The sequence below is a fragment of the Pelodiscus sinensis genome, chromosome 14, assembly GCF_052426305.1.
Source record: "Pelodiscus sinensis isolate ZL-2025 chromosome 14, ASM5242630v1, whole genome shotgun sequence".
NCBI classification, from domain to species: domain Eukaryota; kingdom Metazoa; phylum Chordata; order Testudines; family Trionychidae; genus Pelodiscus; species Pelodiscus sinensis.
This window is the reverse complement of record NC_143065.1, coordinates 11,932,581-11,953,522: the sequence shown is the minus strand read 5'-3', so window position 1 is coordinate 11,953,522 and position 20,942 is coordinate 11,932,581. Positions and strand designations below refer to the sequence as shown.

Here is a 20,942-nt window from a genome sequence, read left to right as displayed (position 1 = left end):
CATCCACCTACTGCAGGGGCCCCCCCGCTCCCGCCTGCCTGCCCCCGCCGCATCCACCTACTGCAGGGGCCCCCCCGCTCCCGCCTGCCTGCCCCCGCCGCATCCACCTACTGCAGGGGCCCCCCCGCTCCCGCCTGCCTGCCCCCGCCGCATCCACCTACTGCACGGGCCCCCCCGCTCCCCCCTGCCTGCACCCGCCGCATCCACCTACTGCACGGGCCCCCCCGCTCCCCCCTGCCTGCACCCGCCGCATCCACCTACTGCAGGGGCCCCCCCGCTCCCGCCTGCCTGCCCCCGCCGCATCCACCTACTGCAGGGGCCCCCCCGCTCCCGCCTGCCTGCCCCCGCCGCATCCACCTACTGCAGGGGCCCCCCCGCTCCCGCCTGCCTGCCCCCGCCGCATCCACCTACTGCAGGGGCCCCCCCGCTCCCGCCTGCCTGCCCCCGCCGCATCCACCTACTGCACGGGCCCCCCGCTCCCCCCTGGCCCCCCCCCGCTCCCGCCTGCCTGCACCCGCCCCAGCCACTTACTGCAGGGCCCCCCCCCCACTCTCCTGCACCCACCCCAGCCACCTACTGCGCAGGCTCCCCACTGCCCTGCACCCACCCCAGCCACCTACTGCAGGGGCCCCCCCCACTCCCCACTGCCCTGCACCCACCCCAGCCACCTACTGCGCAGGCTCCCCACTGCCCTGCACCCACCCCACCCACCTACTGCGCAGGCTCCCCGCTCCCCACCCACCTACTGCACGGGCCCTGCACCCACCCCAGCCACCTACTGCACGGGCCCCCTACTGCCCCACTTTCAAGTAGGAATAAGAAATCTTCCGGAAAAGGCTTTATTTTCTGGAGAATAACGTCTAGACTGGCGCTTTTCTCCGGCTTTTCCCCAAGCTGGAAAAAAGCGTCAGCTATGTTAATGCAAATGCCGTGGGGGATATTTAAATCCCCTGCAGATTTGCCTATTCCAACGTGCTACATTAGCATCTCTTTTCTGGAAGGGATGCCAGCGTAGACACAGCCCCACTGTTTTGTCCTCATTACACCTCTCCCAAGCTCATGTTCTATGAAGTTGGCATCTCTTCATCTGTGGGCGGCTGGGAATTGCAGCCCACGCTGCAGGCAGGTCAGTGTCTTGTCTGTATGTGGCTGTGCCCTTCCCCAATTTTTCTAGGGTCCCCTCATTTAATGTTTTGTCAATTAGTTCAGTTCTGTTGAGTTAACAGTATCCCCTCCCCTCAGCTCCATTAAGAGGAAGCCAGAATCACCTCAGAGCCTCCACTTCCTCCCTGTCATTTCCTGCCTCATGAGTCCCTGCCCGCTGTAACAGAGTCACTACAGAGCCAGCCTCCGTGTCCAGGGGTGTTTATTTTAAATGACAAGATTCAGCTCCAGCCAAGAGACTCCTGCCATTCTAGGCAGAGGAAGCAGACTGCACATTGGCAAAAACCTGCAGCCACCATGGACAGTTTCAGCCAAGCCTTCTCTCCTGCCCAAGAGAGAAAGACATTCAATGAGGACTAGGAACTTCTCCACCCCTCACCCTGCCCACCTAGACGACATGGCCAATGCACAAAGTGCAGCCATCTGTACATGTTGTGTGCACCATTATCCATACCCATTATCCATACCCAAGTGGAGTTTGTCTGCCTGACAGGACAGGTGCCTCCGTTATAAATCACCACTCAAGATCCACCACTGCCCAGCTTGCCAGTAGGTGCTTCAGCCAGCAGCTCAGCCAGCCAGAACATGCTACAAGCAATGAGGCCATTGGAGGTCTCCTGTAAGCTAGACAATTGATACCCTCTGACGCCATCTCCTCTGTGATGCTGCCTTCCTTGCTTCCATACGATCTGTTAGGAGATTCCTGGATCCTCTGTAGGCATCCATGATGACTAGGGGGCCCACCATAACATCAGCTTCTGCTTCTCTTCTGGAAGGGGAACCTGTGAGGTGCAGAGGCAGAAGCAGCAAGAACCCATTGAGTTTGCTGTTAGTCTCACTGTGGGATGAGAGACTGAACCACGCAACTTACCATGTCTGGAAACCACATCTCTTTGGAAGGGCTTTCCTGGCCATCTCTTTGAAGGCTTCACTCTCCTGGTCTGCCTTCCAAGCAGGCCACAGTTCCCAGTCTCACAGCACCTGCAGATGTTTCTGGTGCCCTCCACTGGAGACCAGCTGACACAGAACAGGAACGGGGGAGAAGTCTGAGCCAGGCTGCTGTTCCTATCCCTCCCCAAGGGTGTTCTAGATACTCACAAGTTGCCTGCTTTGTTGTAGGAACAAGCCTTGCTCAAGGGACCTGGGGCTTGCTCGGCTGCAGTGACTTTCAGGTGGCAGGTGAGATAAATCTGGAGGGAAGTGGATGAGTTAGGACCATTGCAGGGGACAGCAGCACTCGCTTAGTGTGAGGAAACGCACTTGAAGCGGAAGTCTGGGAGCTCACCAAGTTCCTGGCATCCCCTGCAAACCTGAACACATCCACCATGAACTGCAGCGTGTCCTGCCTGGGCCGGGGGGATACGAAGGCAGAGGAGGCATCATCTGATCTCCCATCCACCAGGCACCTGGACACAAGAGTCTGGTTAGGAAGAGCCCCACCCACACTAGGTAGATCCGAGACTCAGGAGGGCTCCTAGCTCTTACCCGTAGAAGTCAATAACAGCGTAGCGGGGAGAGGAGTGCCTGTCCGGGCTCAGGGTGGCCACACAGCTGTCCACAAAGATCCTCAGAGCCACGTGGCTCCCAGAGCTGACCTCCGCCTGGATGTGCATGACCTCCCCCAGCTGGAAGCCATTGGAGGCTCTCTCCACGCTCCAGTCATCTGCAAGACAAGCTCACCGTGAGCAGGGCAGGCAGGCAGGGCTGGGCTCCCGGAAGGGGCTTCCCACCTACCATTCATCAGGCGCAGGGAGAAACCCAGCCTCTCCTCTGCAGACAGGGTGGAGCTGAAGGGAACCCACGTCGGCTTGATGGCTTTACTGCTCACGTTGTCCTTCCTGGGAGAGGACCAAACCTCAGTCACCCTTCCGGCGCTCACAACAGGGCCCGAATGGGAGGGAGGGGACCAGGCGTCTCAGACTCACCTGGGGTAGTGGCACCCAATGGGGATCACAGCTGGGCTGGTTCTCAGGATCACTGGGTTGCTGGCAGGGGTGGGGTTATAGTTCAGGCTTGTGCTGTACACCAGGGAGTCCGGGGTCATCTGGGACAAGCCAGACACAGAAGGGTTAACACTAGTGCGCAGGGCATTTCAAACCCTGGAGAGGCTACTGCGTTGGAGGGAGGACGTTAGAGGGGAGGGAGATGAGCGTTCAGATACTAGGGCTGCCATAGCCGTACGAGCACCACGGCTGTGCCATTTGGCACAGCTCTAGTCACCACTTCCCTCTGTGCACTGTGTGAAGGGACCTCCCTCTCCCCCACCTATCATCTGCTTTTGGGCCAAGTTTCTGTCCCTGGCTCGCCTAGCACCTAGGTAGAGCTCAGCCAAATGCCAGCCAGTGAATGAGCCTGAGAGATCCTGTCTGGAGAGCAGGACTCAGGACCTCCCAGGCAAGCTGGATCTGGCCCTCAAGGCTCACCCCCCTCCCAGTATTGGGGAGCCCACACGGCATTCTAGCCCCGCCCCTCTCCCCCCCACACATCTGCCTGCAGCACACAGCTACTAGGTGGAACCCAAGTTTCAGTGGGGGAGGTCTAGGTTGGATATGAGGAAAAACTATTTCCCTAGGAGGGTGGGGAAGCACTGGGATGGGTGCCCTAGGGGGGGGGGGGGGAAGGAAATCTCCATCCCTAGAGTCTTTTAAGTCCCAGCTTGACAAAGCCCTGGCTAGGATGATTGAGTTGGGTTGGTCCTGCCTTGGCAGGGGGCTGGACTCAGTGACCCCCTGAGGTCTCTTCCAGCTCTGGGATTCTGTGAACCCGCTGGCTGCTGCTGCGTGAGGGGAACATGGGGCGTGTCTTTCTGGCTCAGTCAGTGAGGGGTAGTTTGCTTGTTTTTTGTACTTCGCTTGTGCCCCCCCCCCCCAGCTAATTTTTCTGTGGGTCAGTGCCCCCCTCTCTCCCCGCCCAAACAAAGGTCCCTCACCCCAGAGGAGGAGTCTCCAGACCAAGTTTGAGCAGGGCATCCAGAAATAAAGCCTGCCTGAGCCACCAGCCTGCCCTGTGCTGGCTCCACTCACAAGCCTGCTTTGGGAGCAGAGCTGGGCAGGTTCTTGGACTGGTGCCTGGGACGGGAGACGCAGACGACGTTCTCAGGAAAGACTGGGAGCTATTCCCTGCCTCCATTTTTAACACCCCCCACTTTCTTGTCTGATGGAGGGCCAGCAGGGGCTCCCAGCCTGCATGAATCCTTACCCGCAAGGCGCTGCCACACTCATGGAGCCCAGCTACAAAGGTCACCGTGTTCGCCGCAGCATCGAGGGAAGTGAACCGGCAGGCGGCTGGGCCAAGGCTCAGGTCAGCAGCTCTGATCAGGCGCCCGGTCCCAAAGAGATCCCTGTGCACCGTGATCACCATCTGAGCCGCCTCACACTGCAGTACCACAGGCTGTGGTGGGGACGCAGCCCTGGGCTGGGCAGCAGCAACCTGAGCCCAGGGGTAGGGCCGGGCCAGAGAGGGCACATGGGGCTGTCTGCGAGGGGGCTCTGCCCTGGGGGTGGGTCTCCAAATGGCTGAGTCTCTCCTAGAGAAATCCCAGGGATTGTAACAGGCCACCCCACTGACAGCCCAGCACAGGAAAGCAAAGCCCAAGCCACCACCGTACCCCATCCTGCCTGCTGCAAACCCAGCACAGAGAGCCACTGCTGCTCTGGGCCCTTTATACCCTGCACCTAAACCAGCTCCCAGCTGCCCCAGGGAATTAACACCCTCCTGGGACTGCAGGCAGCTGAGCCCAATCACACCCTGGGGCAGGGAAAGAGGAGGATCCTTGGGATTTGCCCCACCTGGTAGTCAGCTCATTACTGGCACGCGGGGGGGGGGGGGGGGGGGGGGGGAATCCAGCCCTGTTTCACTCCAAGAAAGGCTAAGGGCACCCCTGCCCCACAGTCCCAGTTACAGGCCTGTCAGCCCTGGGTTTGGTGCCACTGTGACCCACAAGCCACCCAGCAAAGTCTGTAGGTGCCGAACTTCGCTCAGGGCCCCCTAGGCCCTGAGCAGTGATCTCCCAGCTAAGCCCAGCGCAAGCCATGAGCCAGGGAACTTAGGTGTCTGGCTGCCTTGTCGCACGTGGGCCCGTGTGCTAGCTGAGCTGCTTATCAGAGTGGGCCCCAGCCCCAGTTCCTCTGGAGGTGGCAGCCGCCCTGTCACTTTTAGCCAAGTGGTCAGAGTATTTGCCTGCAGTGTGGGAGACCCAGGTTTGATCCCTGCTGCAGAGGGGGGAGAATGTGAACAGGGTGGCCCACCTCTCAAGGGACTGCTCAGGCCACTGAACTACGGGGAGTTTAGCTGTGTGACACCCATCATCTCTCCCACTAACGCTCTTCTGTTGTGGATACATCATCAGAGGGACCAGACCTTCGTGCTCCCGCTGGGTTACAGCAGCATGCCCGGACACTTGCACTCGCTCTCAGGGCTGGCTGTTTCACTGTGGCTATGCACAACGCTGAAATCTCTTCCGGAGAAACGCGTTCCCTCTCTAGTAGCCGCATAAAGAGAGGCCTTCCCAGCTGGGCAGTCACCTTCCAGGGTTGGAGTGGAATTTTGCAGAGTTAACACCCCACAGCTGCCCCGATTTCTCCCCTGCCCCGGAATGGTTTGTTTTTCAAAGCAGGAGAGGGACTTTCCTGAGGTGAGGATCCATGTAAAACGGGGATAGGGACTGTGACACTTCACAGGGCAGCCAGGGCTGTGGGTCAACCTAGTGGCCACCTGCCTCCTGTAGGAGGGAGCCTGGCCTGTTCCAGGTGGGTACTAGCTCACCAAGACCACCAGCCCATCAAGCACTCTCATCTGGATCAGTCCAGCCCTCTCTTTCACCTTGCAGGTGGGCAATCAATGTGCCCCAGGCTTCGAGTCCCTGCAAAGTGGCCAGCTGTGGGGTCCAGCCCCTGCCCACTGGCTGCCCACAGAAATCCCAGATCCTGTTTCCAAAGGACAGCGCACCTCCCTTTACCAGTTAGGCCTTCGCTCACTGCTCTTGTAGCACACACTGCTCCTGAGTTCCATCACAAAGCCAAAGGATATTTATTTCAGCCAGAATAGAGATGCAAATAAAACCCATTGTGAGAGCTGCAAATACACACCTAGCTATGACACATCATAACCCATGCTCAACGAACAGGGTCTTCTCCAGCCTAAAAAAGTGTCTTTCACCCAAGTTCTCACCAGCATTTTAAGCCAAGCCTGGCATGAGAGTCCTTTTCGTGATGTGAACTCGCTGTCACTTTACTTCCTAGGCAAATGATGTCAGGGGGTCTTTTTCCCCTAGTGTGCATCAGAACACACCCTTGATGTTTCCTTCTAGCTACGTCCCCCCTCCAATGTTTACTTCTCCCTCTTCGTTTCTTTCTGAACTCTCCACCAACTCTTCATTAGCTTTTAACTTAGATTGCCAAAGGAATAGTCCACTAAGGAAATAACACACACACCCTGTCCATAGGGGTTTGTTTCAAGACCTGGGGGCTGTGTCTAAACTGGCAAGTTTTTCCAGAAAAGCAGCTGCTTTTGCAGAAAAACTTGCCAGCTGTCTACACTGGCCACTTGAATTTCCACAAGAACACTGACGATCTCATGTAAGATCATCAGTGTTCTTGCGGAAATGCTATGCTGGTCCCGTTTGGGCAAAAGCCCTCTTGCACAAAAAGTGCTTTTGCGCAAAAGGGCCAGTGTAGACAGCACGGTATTGTTTTGGGCAAAAAATCCCCGATGGTGAAAATGGCGATCGGGGCATTCTTGCGCAAAACTGTGTCTAGATTGGCACAGACGCTTTTCCACAAAAGCAGCTGCTTTTGTGGAAAAGCATCCGTGCCAATCTAGACGCTCTTTTCCGCAAATGCTTTTAACAGAAAAACTTTTCCGTGAAAAGCATTTGTGGAAAATCATGCCAGTCTAGACGTAGCCTGTTGTAACTACAAAGTCTGAAGAACCCAATTTTCAGTGCACCTCACATATTTCCCATACATGCTTCTTGCAGTGGTTATGATGACTGCTGTAACCCAGGCTTTCATTAGATACCTTACATGACATTCTTCTGGTGAACCTGCCCTCTGCTAGCTGGCATCAAGCAGTTCTTGAGCCATAGGTATCCTGCTGGAGTCTAGGGGCCTGCATCAAAGGCAAGCTCGAAAAACGAGTCCACATAAAGTTATTCGGTTTTATCTCTGGTTTGCTGGAGCACCCAATGGGACTGCTGCAAGCCCTGCATGGAATGGGAGGCTATGTCTACACTGGTGGGTTCTTGTGCCAGAAATATGCAAATGAGGCTAAGCATGGAATATCACTGAGCCTCATTTGCATATCTAATGAGCCAACATTTTTGCGGAAGAGGCTCTTGCGCCAGAAGGAGCTGTCTACACTGCCCCTTCTTGCGCAAGAAAAACCCTCTTGCGCAATGCCGCTCTTCCTGAAAATAATCAGCGTAGCGGCATTGCGCAAGAGGGTTTTTCTTGCACAAGAAGGAGCAGTGTAGACGCTCCTTCTGGCGCAAGAACCTCTTCCGCAAAAATGTTGGCTCATTAGATATGCAAATGAGGCTCAGTGATATTCCACGCTTAGCCTCATTTGCATATTTCTGGTGCAAGAACCCACCAGTGTAGACAAAGCCACAGTGTCTCTAGAACAAGATGTAATGGGGAAAGAACAGGTTAGGAACTATTTAGAAAAGCTAAACATACATAAATCCATGGGTCCGGACTTAATACATCCAAGGGTACTGAGGGAGCTGGCAAATGTCATTGAGGAGCCTTTGGCCATTATCTTTGAAAAGTTGTGGAGATCAGGAAAGATCCCAGATGATTGGAAAAAGTCAAATAAAGTGCCCATCTTTAAGAAAGGGAAGAAGGATGATCCAGGGAACTATAGGCCGGTCAGTCTTACCTCAGTCCCTGGAAAAATCATGGCGGGGATCCTCAAGGAATCCATTTTGAAGCACTTCGAAGAGGGGAAGGTGATCAGGAATAGTCAGCATGGATTCATGAAGGACAAGTCGTGCCTGATCACTCTGATTAGCTTCTATGATGAGGCAACTGGCTCTGTGGATATGGGGAAGTCAGTGGCTGTGATATACCTTGACTTTAGCAAGGCTTTTGATACGGTCTCCCACAATATTCTTGCCAGCAAGTTAAGGGAATGTGGATTAGATAAATGGACGGTAAGATGGATAGAAAGATGGCTAGAAGGCCGGGCCCAGCGGTTAGTGATCAACGGCTCGGTGTCAGGATGGCGGTCGGTTTCTAGCGGAGTGCCCCACGGTTCAGTTCTGGGACCAGTTTTGTTCAACATCTTTATTAATGACCTGGATGAGGGGATGGATTGCATCCTCAGCAAGTTTGCAGATGACACTAAGCTAGGGGGAGAGGTAGACATGCTGGAGGGCAGGGATAGGGTCTAGAGTGATTTAGACAAATTGGAGGATTGGGCCACAAGAAATCTGATGAGGTTCAACAAGGACAAGTGTAGAATTCTGCACTTGGGACGGAAGAATCCCAAGCATTGTTACAGGCTGGGGACTGAATGGCTAAGTAGCAGTTCAGCAGAAAAGGACCTGGGGATTACAGTGGATGAGAAGCTGGACATGAGTCAACAGTGTGCCCTTGTAGCCAAGACGGCTAATGGCATATTAGGTTGCATTAAGGGGAGCATTGTCCATCGATTCAGAGATGTGATTATTCCTCTTTATTCGGCTCTGGTGAGGCCACATCTGGAGTATTGTGTCCAGTTCTGGGCCCCCGATTACAGGAAGGATGTGGATGCATTGGAGAGGGTCCAGTGAAGGACAACCAAGATGATTAGGAGGCTGGAGCATATGACCTACGAGGAGAGACTGAGGGATTTGGGTTTGTTTAGTCTGCAGAAGAGAAGAGTGAGGGGGGATTTGATAGCAGCCTTCAACTTCCTGAAGGGAGGTTCCAAAGAGACTGGAGAAAGGCTGTTCTCAGTAGTGACAGATGGCAGAACAAGGAGCAATGGTCTCAAGTTGCGATGGGAGAGGTCCAGGTTGGATATTAGGAATAACTATTTTACTAGGAGGATGGTGAAGCACTGGGATGGGTTACCTAGGGAAGTAGTGGAGTCTCCATTCCTAGTGGTGTTTAAGTCTCGGCTTGACAAAGCCCTGGCTGGGTTGATTTAATTGGGATTGGTCGTGCCTTGGACAAGGGGCTGGACTTGATGGCCTTCTAAGGTGTCTTCCAGCTCTATGGCTCCATGATAAGACAGCGACCTGTTCCCAACACCATACCTGTGGGCCTATGGGATGTCATGCAACACTTCCACACCGCAGATAGCCCTGAATATTTATTTGTGCCCACAGGACTAATAATTAAGGTGTCATAACCCTGTACTAGGGCAGGGCAGCTCAAAGCAGGACCAACCCCAACTAATGCATGCTCAAGCATCGTATAGCTCAGCTAACTGAGAGATTACACCACCTCCCTGCTGGGCAAGTGTCATAACCAGGAGTACTGACCAGCACCCTGTGACTAAGGGGTTAACTTACGCCTCCAAGCCAAGGTATTGAGTGGTCAGCCCATAACTATGCAGGTAGGAATTTCAAATGGGAAAAGAGGGGTTTCTCTCTCTCTTCGTTGTTTGAGAGGGAGAGCAGTTTCTCCCTGCTATTGAGGGAGATGCTTCTATTTCCAAGAACAGACTTCTTAAGAGGTGCAAGTAGGGAAAAGTTTAGATAGTCAGGGTTTATTGTTTTCCTTGTTTGGGAATTTGGAAATAATGTCTGAGCGAGCTAAGTGTTTTTTTTTCTTGCTAAGCTGTACAACACAGTTTTCTCCCAGAGTATCTATACTAAATGGTGTCTCTTTCCATCTAGCCAATTTACTATGCTTGCAACTGTAGTTTTATTTTGATAATAGAGTGTTTCTTTATTTTAATTAAACAGTATTGGTCGATTTGAGAGTCCTAGAAGGTCTGTCTGTATCTGCATGCCTGACCGAGGGGTCAGCTACCAGAGAGTGCAGCTTATTTTTCTCTTTTCAAGCTCTTTTTGGGAAAGAAAGCTTGAGGTACTCCTGGGGTTGGTTTCAAGTGTCCACCCCTGTTTGTTTTATTTTGGGGTTCAAAAGCACTTGGTGGCAGCAGATTCCCCAAAATCTGGGCATAGGGTTGGTTGAAGAGGGATTTTTTTGCACCTGTAGAGGCAAGATTTTGGAGTGCTCTTGTGGGCCCCCAACTTCTGCATTCATCGTGCCAGAGTGGGAAACAGCCTTGACAGCAAGTTACGAATAAAACCCAGGTCTCAGTTACAGAGGACCCCAGTCTCAGCTGTGCTGCTGTCTCAAATGGATGCATGAGGTTAATATGCTCTGTATAGAATCATAGAGCTGGAAGAGACCTTAGAAGGTCATCAGGTCCAGCCCCCTGCCCTAGGCAGGACCAATCCCAACTAAATCAACCCAGCCAGGGCTTTGTCAAGCCAAGACTTAAAAATCTCTAGGGATGGAGACTCCACTACCTCCCTAGGGAACCCATCCCAGTGCTTCCCTACCCTCCTAGTGAAATAGTTTTTCCTCATATCCAAACTGGACCTCTCCCACCACAACTTGAGCCCATTGCTCCTTGTTCTGCCATCCGTCACTACTGAGAACAGCCTCTTTGGAAGCTCCCTTCAGGAAGTCAAAGGGGATATCAAATCCCCCCTCATTCTTCTCTATCCACTGTGCTACTCAAGAAACCCAGATTCTCTGCATTATATCTGCCAAGCAGCTACGAGGGCCACTGGCAGAAATATTAGGTCAAGAGGCAGAGGACTGTGGCCAAATCAAGTGTCTACCAATGAGACAAATTTGGCTCTACATGATCAAATTGCTCTTTTTCCAGTTTAGAGCAGGTTGCAGCTGCATTTCTATTAAAAACCCCCATAAATGGTGTCACCTTTCACCAAGGCACCCCCAGATGCTGGAAGATCAGCAGGTTGGGTGCAGCACCTTCAAGCATTGAACTCAGTCTTCTCATGCCGTAGAAGCAATATTCGGGGAAGTTGGCTACTAAATGGGCTTAGCAGCACCAGCCATCTCTCCTGTAGCTGTGTGACACACAGAGCCAGGCCATATCAGAGCCTTTGCTGGGAAACAAGGCCTGCTGTTTGTCTAGGTACATTCAGCTACATTGGGGAGGAAGAGGAACAAGGTGAACACAGAAAGAAGGGAGATGTGAGGGATGTCAGGCCCCCCCTCCCACCCGGGACGCTCCAAGGCTCAAGAGGGAGGGCTCCAAGGCTAGGTCTACACTGGGGGGGTTCTTGCACAAGAATGACTGTTCTTCCGCAGAGCATCCACACTGCCCGCCTGCTCTTGCTCAAGAAGATTTAGAGTATGGCTTCGGAAGACAGGGCTTCTTGCACAAGAACTATGCTCTTTAACAAGTGTAAGCTCTCTTGTGCAAGAAGGTAGTGTAGATGCATGGCAGAGGTTTCTCGCACAAGAAAGCCCTATGGCTAAAATGGCCATCAGAGCTTTCTTGCACAAGAGCATCCACACTGCCATGGATGCTCTTGTGCAAAAGCACATGACCATGTGGATGCGTTCTTGCACAAGAACCTGCCAGTGTAGACATTGCCCAAGGAAGAAGAAATGTGCACCTACAGCACAGGGGCTGGCTCAGCTGGAGGGACAAGAACAGCAGGATCAAGGAAATATGTAGTGGAGCCAATGGTGCGGTGGTTCAGACACCAGCTTGGCCTTCAAGACACCCAAGTTAGAATTCCATACTGTGCCAAGGCCTTTCTGGGCAACCCCTGCCCTTCCTCATGTGCTGAGAGAGCCATTTGATGGCATGTGTGAGGTGCTCCAAGAGGAGCTAACTCCCCCCAAATCAGCACCTTTATAGCTGACTGAGGTATGCAGCCAGCCTGCAGGGGTCACTGCTCAGAGTGGTGCATTTACTTGAGGAAAGGGGGCTGCTACAGAGAGCTAGAAGTGCACAGCAGCCTGTTCCCTGTACCCCCTTCCTCCTCCCCCCCCCTCCCCCCGCCCCCTGCAGACAGGGCTTCTTGTTTGTCCAGCCTGGGCTCTGTTTGAGCAAGCGAGCTCTTGGCCCAGAGGAGGGTCGGCTGCATTCTCCACTGTGAGGGCACAGAGCCCTTCAGACGTGGGTTAGAGGAGGCTGCCCTGGTTGCGTGGTCAGCTTAGAGCAGGCCTCACAGATCTGCAAGTCATGGCCCAGACGTAGCACAAACAGGATCTTTGAGCCCATTTCTGCCTGGGGCCTGTAGCCCTCTGGCCTACACGGCTAGAGTCGCAGAACGCCCAGGGGAGGGGATTTTAGTCCATGAGGAGGAAAGACCTGGTTAGCCTGCTTGCATTAGACAAGGATCAGGGGGAAGTTACCCTAGATCACCTAAGGCTAGAGTCAGCCAGCACTCCCTCTTGGAGTCTGGTTCACATTGAGGGCGCTGTGGCTGGAGGCTGATTTGTGTTCTCCCTACTGCGGAAGCCCTGTAGTGTCTTGCTGCTAGCTGGACATGCACAGATGGAGAGAGGTGAAACTCCACCACCATTTGTCAAGGATAGGCAAAGATAAAGATAACTAGAGGTCCTACCACAACATCTGCCTCAGCTTCCCTCACCAAGGGGTCACCTGTATCAGGGAAAAGAAATTATGGTGTCTTTCATTAGTCATATTTCAGACAACCCCTGGACCTTCAGCTTGGCTAGCAGAGCTGGCTCTGAGCAGAGCTGTGTGGTGATTAGGTCTCTACCTATTAACACCAATTCTAGACCCTACCATGCCTGGAAGCGACATGTCTCTGGAAGCGCCTCCTTGGCCGTCTGTCCACAGGGCCAACTCTCCCAGATTGTCCTCCAATCAACGCACAGTTCCCGGTCTCGCAGCACCTGCAGATGTTTCTGGTGCCCTCCACTGGAGACCAGCTGACACAGAACAGGAATAGGGGAGAAGTCTGAGCCAGGCTGCTGTTCCTATCCCTCCCCAAGGGTGTTCTAGGCTACTCACAAGTTGCCTGCTTTGTTGTAGGAACAAGCCTTGCTCAAGGGGTCTGGGGCTTGCTCGGCTGCAGTGACTTTCAGGTGGCAGGTGAGATAGATCTGGAGGGAAGTGGATGAGTTAGGACCATTGCAGGGGACACCAGCACTCGCTTAGTGTGAGGAAACGCACTTGAAGCGGAAGCCAGGAACTTGGTGAGCTCCCAGACATCTCCTGCAAACCTGAACACATCCACCACGAACTGCAGTATGTCCTGCCTGGGCCGGGGGGATACGAAGGCAGAGGAAGCATCATCTGATCTCCCATCCACCAGGCACCTGGACACAAGAGTCTGGTTAGGAAGAGCCCCACCCACGCTAGGTAGATCTGAGACTCAGGAGGGCTCCCAGCTCTTACCCGTGGAAGTCAATAACAGCATAGCTGGGAGAGGAGTGCCTGTCCGGGCTCAGGGTGGCCACACAGCTATCCACAAAGATCCTCAGAGCCACGTGGCTCCCAGAGCTGACTTCCGCCTGGATGTGCATGACCTCCCCCAGCTGGAAGCCATTGGGGGTGCTCTCCGCGCTCCAATCATCTGGAAGACAAGCTCACCGTGAGCAGAGCAGGCAGGCAGGGCTGGGCTCCCGGAAGGGGCCTCCCACCTACCATTCATCAGGCGCAGGGAGAAACCCAGCCTCTCCTCTGCAGACAGGGTGGAGCTGAAGGGAACCCACGTCGGCTTGATGGCCTTACTGCTCACGTTGTCCTTCCTGGGAGAGGAGCAAACCTCAGTCACTGAGTCAGTGCCCACAGCAGGGCCCGAATGGGAGGGAGGGGACCGGGCGTCTCAGACTCACCTGGGGTAGTGGCACCCAATGGGATCACAGCTGGGCCGGTTCTCAGGATCACTGGGTTGCTGGCAGGGGTGGGGTTATAGTTCAGGCTTGTGCAGTACACCAGGGAGTCCGGGGTCATCTGGGACGAGCCAGACACAGAAGGGTTAATAGTGCACCCTTGGCAGGCAGAGACCCAGTGACACATTTCCTATTAATGGAAAGCCCTTCAACTCATGGAGCAACCATGATTGGGAGGTCTCAGAGCTCACGCCCAAGGAGGACGTCCTGTAGGCCCCAGTGCTGCAGCTGTGCTCACCATCTCTACTGCTTTAGCTCCCTCCTTCCGTCACGTAGGACAAGCCAGTTTCCTGCCAATAGGGCTGACACGTTCTGGGAGACAAGTGACATCTCACTCCCTTTGGCCACTCCAGTTCTGCTGGGAGTCACCGGTCTCCTGGCAGGAACAAGCAACACAACTGCTGTTGCTTCCTGGAACAGGAAATCTCCCCTTCCTTGCAAGAGGACGATCCCAGGGGCATGGCTCAGCTCCCGGGTCTCAAGGGAGAGGCCATCACTCAAAGGGGAACTGATAGCAGTGGTCTCTTTAGCCCTGCAAGCAGGGGAAACTGGAAACTTAGCCTATGGCTCTAGGTAGTCAGGTGTCTGGATGCTAAGAGAAGAGATGGGCCTAGAGCGACACATCACAGCACCATGCATCACAGAAAGTTGCTAGGGCTGCATGATGGGAGGGCTCAAGATACCCATCTGAAGCTACCATACCTGCAAGGCGCTGCCACACTCATGGAGCCCAGCTACAAAGGTCACCGTGTTCTCTGCAGCATCGAGGGACATGAACTGGCAGGTGGCCGGGCCAAGGCTCAGGTCAGCGGCTCTGATCAGGCGCTCGGTCCCAAAGAGATCCCTGTGCACCGTGATCACCATCTGAGCCTCCTCACACTGCACCATGACAGACTGCAGCAGGGACACAGCCCTGGCCCAGGCCAGAGAGGGCACATGGGGCTGTCTGCGAGGGGGTTCCGCCCTGGGGGTGGATCTCCAAATGGCTGAGTCTCTCCTAGAGAAATACCAGGGATTGTAACAGGCCACCCCACTGACAGCCCACCTGCATTCTGCTACAAAGACCTTTTACATCTGCACTTGAAAGGGAATCCTCTGAACTGTCATTCATGTTAAAATTCGACACTCTCCAAAAAGGAATGAACAAACACTCAAGCTATCTTACCCATTACCAAGATAGCTTCCCCAATTATCAACTCTAATACCATTAACTCACAAACATCCCACTCTCCCCACCTCTAATATCATCAATTCACGGACACTTACCTTCCTTCCTTCCCCCCCCCCCCCACCCCCCACGCATCCCCCCCCCCCCCCTCCCCCTCCTGTTCTGAAATGTGATTTGTCCTTTTCATATGTGTTCATTTTTTTTAATTGTATCCTTTGGTATATATGGTTGTGACTATTTTCTTCCACTATCTGATCTGAGGAAGTGGGTCTGGCCCACGAAAGCTCATCATCTAATAAACCATCTTGTTAGTCTTTAAAGTGCTACATTGTCCTGCATTTTGCTTCAGCTACCCCAGACTAACACGGCTACATTTCTATCACTATTCTGAATGCACTGTGTGCTCACAAGAGCATTTGCAACCCAGGCCTTGGATGGGCAGATGGACCAACGCTCATCAGTAAGAAACCCTTGGACCATTCAGCTGAGTGCTGAGTGCCATGAAGCAGCCTCTCTCACAATGCCCCTGGGCCAGCACATCCTCAAAGGGATTTAGGTGACCATAGGGAGTTAAGAACGTGAGAACGGCCATATTGGGTCAGACCAATGGTCATCCAGCCCAGTGTCCTGTCTGCCGACCGTAGTCAATACCAGGTGCCCCAGAGGGAGGGATCACAACAGGTAATCCTCACATGCTCCCTCCCCGTCTACCACCTCCAGACAAAAAGAGACTAGGGACACTATTTCTACCCATCCTGACTAACAGCCATTGATGGGCCTAACCTCCATGAATCTATCTAGCTCTTTTTTGAGCCCTGTTAAAGTCCTAGTCTTCACCACATCCTCTGGCAAGGAGTTCCATAGCTTAACTGTGCACTGAGTGAAGAAAAACTTCCTTTTGTTCTTTTAAACCTGCCTATTAATTTCATTTGGTGACCCCTAGTTCTTTATTAATTATAATTTATTATAATTAATTATAATTATATTATATTATATTATGTAAATAACTTTTCCTTATTCATTTTTTCCACACCAGTCATGATTGTATAGACCTCTATCATATTCCCCCTTAGTCACTTCTTTTTTAAGTGTAAAAGTCCAAATCTTTTTAATCTCTCTTCATACGGGACCCGTTCTAAACCCCTCATCATTTTTGTTACCCTTTTCTGAATCTTTTCCAATGCCAATATCACTTTTTGGGAGTTAGGCACCTAAATCCCTTTTGAGGAGCTAGGTTTGAAATTTTCCAGGTAAGTGAGATGAGTGAGCATTTCTGCAGCATTTCTCCTTTGTGCCCATCTCGCTCACACTCCTGAGCAAGCAGGATGCACCCTCGGCAGAGAAGGGACTGAAACAGCCAATGCAACGGGGCCAGTACAATGTTCCCTTGAACCTGTTCTATCCACGTGCAATTTATTTTCCCAGCCGTTTGTGAATTATTGTTTCCATGGCCTGAGGCACGTTCTCATGTGCACCACGAGTGGAAATACAAACCCGTGCTGTGGGCGCTCTGCTAATCAGCCAGGTGGCATTTGAAGTTCTCCTGAGCGGCCGCACAAGCGCCCAGCTTGGGGCGAAGGGGGTCCAGCGTTGCAGCTGGGGGTTGGGTGGTGAGATTCCCCCCTATTCGCAATTGCATTGGAAACAGCTTGACATGACTGTTGCATTGGAAACAGCTTGACATGTTCTTACCCTGTCCACCCCCAACACACACACACACACTCTGGTCTTGGTCCATCCTCTCTGACCCAGGTGGTATCCAGGTGCGCCTTTCGTGGCAGCGCTCCGAGAAGTGGAGATTGAGCTCTCGTTCAGTAGGCCAGGACCCTGGAAGGTGTCTGGGCACCTAACTCCCAGAGGAGTCGCCTACAGAGCTGTGAGGAGCTGGAGCCACAGCAGGATCGGGGCCTGCTGCTCCCCTGTCTGGCACCTTCTCAAAACAGGAGCTTTTTGTGCCACTTGGCACAGGTATAAATGACCATCGGGTGGAGTCAGGCCCTGATTCGTGGGGCGGGATTCCAACCCTGAGACTCCCCTGTGTGCAGCATGAAGTTTTTTAAGGGAAGGAAAGCAGAGGGGGCATCTCTGGCTGCTACAGAGCTGGGGTAATGGCTGTACCCTAGCCCTCCTCCTGGCCTCAACTACAGGGGCCAGGCTAGAGGCAGGAAAGGGTGAGCCAAGGGTCAGGAGGGGAAGGGCTGGACTGCCCCCTGCTTGCTGGGGTCCTGGGAAAGAGCGTCACTTAGTGCTGGCTGCTCAAACTTTCAGCAGGGCCAGCCCAGCCCCCAATTGCTTTGGAGACAGCTGCAGCTCTGAGGCTGCTTTGCCTTCCTGGCCCACGAGGAGGGATGGAGGTATGAACCAGACCCTTGACCATTGGTGTAGCAATGACCAGCACCCCTTGCTCCTGCAGTAGCAATGTGCTGCCAAAGCACACTGGAGACCCAGGAGCCCATATTGCCTTCTGACCCCCGCTGCCGGGGTGAGGGGTGCACTGAATAAAGGGAGACGCTGGGGAATCTTTGTCCGAACCGTAACCACATAGCAAACCAACCTCTGTCCGCTGTTACCGGAATCGTTTGCCCCTGAAGTCTCCTGAGCTGACCTGTGCCATTGGAAATGGAGGGCTGGGGGTAAGCTGAGGCCTGAGTGGAGAACCGGGATGCACTGGGTCCCAGGAACCGTCCCAAGCGTGCCTGAAAGCAGCTAGAATCTGGTGCGTTCCAACAGCAGGACACTTGCTCTGCAGAAGTACTTAGCTGAGGCTCGTGGATTGCATTCCTCTCCGGCAAGGGGGATTTAAGAGAATCCTGGTGGGCGGGGAGCTAGAGACTCCATCAAAGGCCGGGAACTCCCCACCACAGCCCTCTCTTCACCTGTGGGGCAGAGGTTCAGCATGGGTTGCCTGCTAGCCCCCTCTTGCATATCGTTGCCCTACAAGCTCATGGAGCCAGTCCCAGCCGCTAGGTCCCCTGTGTGATTTCAGCTCCTGCTGGCCAGAGATCATCAAATGTAGAAGTCTTGGGGCAAACAGCAGAACACACAATCTCTGCCCCCTAGGGATGAAATCCAGATGCCTCCTGGGACTCTGCAAAGCTCAGTTAGGTTAATTAAGAGCACTCAATCAACTGGTTTTCACTAATGACTCTGACCACCAGCAAGAGCATCTGGGTTTCAGGGGCTGCTAGAGAAGGGGTGTGTGTGACACGTGTGGGTTGGATTAAAGCTTTCAGTGCAGTGACCTGAGACCTGCGGGTGGGGACCACCAATCCCCAGGACTTGGGGCAAACCTCCAGTACTTCTGCACCAACCCAGAGCTGGTCTGGCTGAGGAGGGTGAATTGCTATTTGCTGGTGCTAACAGCACCATGTGTTATTTTACACACAAAGGCCACATTGCCATGTGTAATTATTGCCAGAGGCCGTGTGTTATTTTACACACAAAACGTCTAGTTGAGTCTCCCCTGACCTCAAAATGCTCCCAATAAAGCGCACAGGCAAGGGCCCAAGCAGATAGATATGGGGGCACCAAAGCCTCCAGCCCTCGTGTTTTCCAGCCTCCTCATTTCCCAAGCCCAGCCCCTGCCCTTCAGTTCAACAGCTGGTGCGCCCCAACGGGGCCTGATTTAAATAGGTTTGGCAGGCAAATGTGCACATGGGATCCAGGCCTAATTTGTATCCTCAGAATTTGATTTAAATTTCATATGCAAATCAAGGCCCATTAGAGGCCTGTAATAAATCCTCACCTCCCCCTGCCCACCTAGAGTTGACCCCCTTCCTAGTTGTAAATGTGCACGTGACTGCACATACATGCTTTTTGCATGTGCCCACCTAGCACAAGTGTTTCATGCACAGCTGTGGTCGTGGCCTTCTCCCTCTGGTAGGTCCTAGCTAGGCTCTGGACAAACTACAGCATGAAGTGGGAGGGGTTTTCTAGGATTACCAGAGCACTTTGCAGCTGAACAGGGTCCCTGCCCCCTATGACACCTGTATGGATAATCAGGGAAAACTGGTGCAAAAAGACTGCCATTGAAAAGAGTAAATCTGAGTTGAGTAGAACTATTTAGCACCTCACAGCTGAGGCCTATTTTCCTCTTGCACCTGCAAAGCCCTGTGGGCCTTTCAAAACTGACTTGTTGGCATGGGGGGAGGGTAAAGATCATGCCATGCACCAGTCATCTGCACCCAACAGAGCAGGGGAAGTACCTTGCACTTACTGAAGAATGAGCAGCACAGGAATGGATTCACACTCTCAGCCATGTTCTGGGTTTCTTTACTGTGGCCAAGGAGCAGAAGAAATAAGCTGGTAAAGATGGGGTTTAAAAAGGCAGCAGGATGATGGGATGGGACATGCAGCAAGAGGGGAAGCTGAGAGCTGGTGCAGGAAGAGGCTATTTCTGTACTGGGCCCTGGAGGGTGCAGCACCTCACTCCAGCAATGCATGGGGCTTCCCTGCCTCTCTTCCTGCAGATACTACTTCTGATGAGGAAGCAGAGGCAGATACAGAGATGAGCTGGTGTCCACCCACCATCTGGGGAAAGTAGAAGACATGCACAAAAGTCAGCATGGGGGGGCATGCAGCTGGCCCCAATTACTGCACTGCATCAGGCCCAACCATTAGGTCTCTGCCCCACTTGGGACATCCCTGGGGAGGTGCCACCCTAAAGGCACACTAGTTCCACAGCAGCCCCTCCGCTGCCTCAGGCACAGTAGGTAAGACCAAGGACTCCTGGAGGCAGCCCTGTAATTCCCTCAGAAGATGCAGTAGGCCTGCCAGGGACACCTGTGCTTGTATCACACTGATCACCTGGCTGCTCTGTTCTACAGAACTCCATTGCCCCAGCACCCTCAAACATTTCCCCTCAGCAAATGGATTAGGCCAGGGAGCATGGCCTCTGAAATGTGCAGGCTACATGCCTGGCTCCAGGCTGAGCCACCATGTCTGCTTCGGGCTCCCCTACAGCCCACCCCACCAGTGGCACCAGCCTCTCTGGCACCCTGGCCGGCTCTACTTGTAGCTGCCAGCTAGAGCTGGTACCCTATGCTCTTGCTCCCTGTACTCCTGTAACAGATGAGGTCACAGCCATCTTACAAGATATCAGGGTATGAAACGTGGAATCTGACTCTTCCAAAGCCAGTCAAGGCCTGACTTGCATCATCTTTGTTCCCCCCACCCCCAAGAGAGCCTTTCCTCCCTAAACTGTTCCAGCTTCAGCTCAGCAGCACTAGCATTGGCCCTGCTTTCCTGGGCAGAATGGAGACAGCCCATCAGAACCTGGTCTAGGATGGTCCAAAAATTGACTCTCCTCAGCTAGGGGCAAAGGTCTCCTCAGCCATCCCTCTCCTTGCTGGAGACAGCTGTGCAGCTGCTTGACTAGATGTTTCCTTGTGCAGCTGCAAGAAACCTTGCTGTAGGCCCCACAAGGTTCTTCGGCAGCAGCTCAACCAAACTGGTTCCCTGACTCTTGTTTGCAGAATTAGTGCAACGCCCCCAGCACCACAAGTTTACCTTGAAGAGGACCATGGCTAGCAAGAGTTTTCTGCTAAGCACCTGCTGTCAGGCAGCTTGATATTCTCAGCAAGAGACAGACTAGACTGCCGGCAGAGCTAGCTGGCTCCTTTCATCCTCCTTCTACTGTGGAGGGGTGGGAGAAGGGTGCTTTGCCTGGGCAGGCAGCAGATTGCTCCAATGAGGCTTTATTAGCACTGCTGAGTACCATGGAAGGGTTCTCATTTAAGAGCAGAATCTGGAACATTGTT

The 20,942-nt window shown here is 53.5% G+C and overlaps 2 protein-coding genes across 2 annotated transcripts; both read right to left on the bottom strand.

Moving 5' to 3' along the window:
• Positions 1–1,349: 1,349 nt before the first annotated feature.
• On the bottom strand, positions 1,350–4,813 carry LOC102457888 (zona pellucida sperm-binding protein 3-like). Its single transcript, XM_075897401.2, has 9 exons — positions 4,363–4,813; positions 3,090–3,208; positions 2,899–3,002; positions 2,650–2,827; positions 2,450–2,570; positions 2,263–2,354; positions 2,036–2,181; positions 1,804–1,946; positions 1,350–1,489 (listed from the first exon to the last, which is right to left on the bottom strand). The coding sequence occupies exons 1-9, from the start codon at positions 4,774–4,776 to the stop codon at positions 1,472–1,474; spliced, it is 1,335 nt and encodes a 444-aa protein (XP_075753516.2). The 5' UTR covers positions 4,777–4,813; the 3' UTR covers positions 1,350–1,471.
• Positions 4,814–12,188: 7,375 nt separating this feature from the next.
• Positions 12,189–15,265, bottom strand: LOC102458137 (zona pellucida sperm-binding protein 3-like). Its single transcript, XM_089781860.1, is given in 8 exon segments — positions 12,189–13,049; positions 13,132–13,223; positions 13,307–13,439; positions 13,519–13,696; positions 13,768–13,871; positions 13,959–13,974; positions 13,977–14,076; positions 14,718–15,265. Coding segments are annotated over 8 exon segments (966 nt in total). The 5' UTR covers positions 14,904–15,265; the 3' UTR covers positions 12,189–12,892.
• Between the last annotated feature and the right edge of the window lie 5,677 nt (positions 15,266–20,942).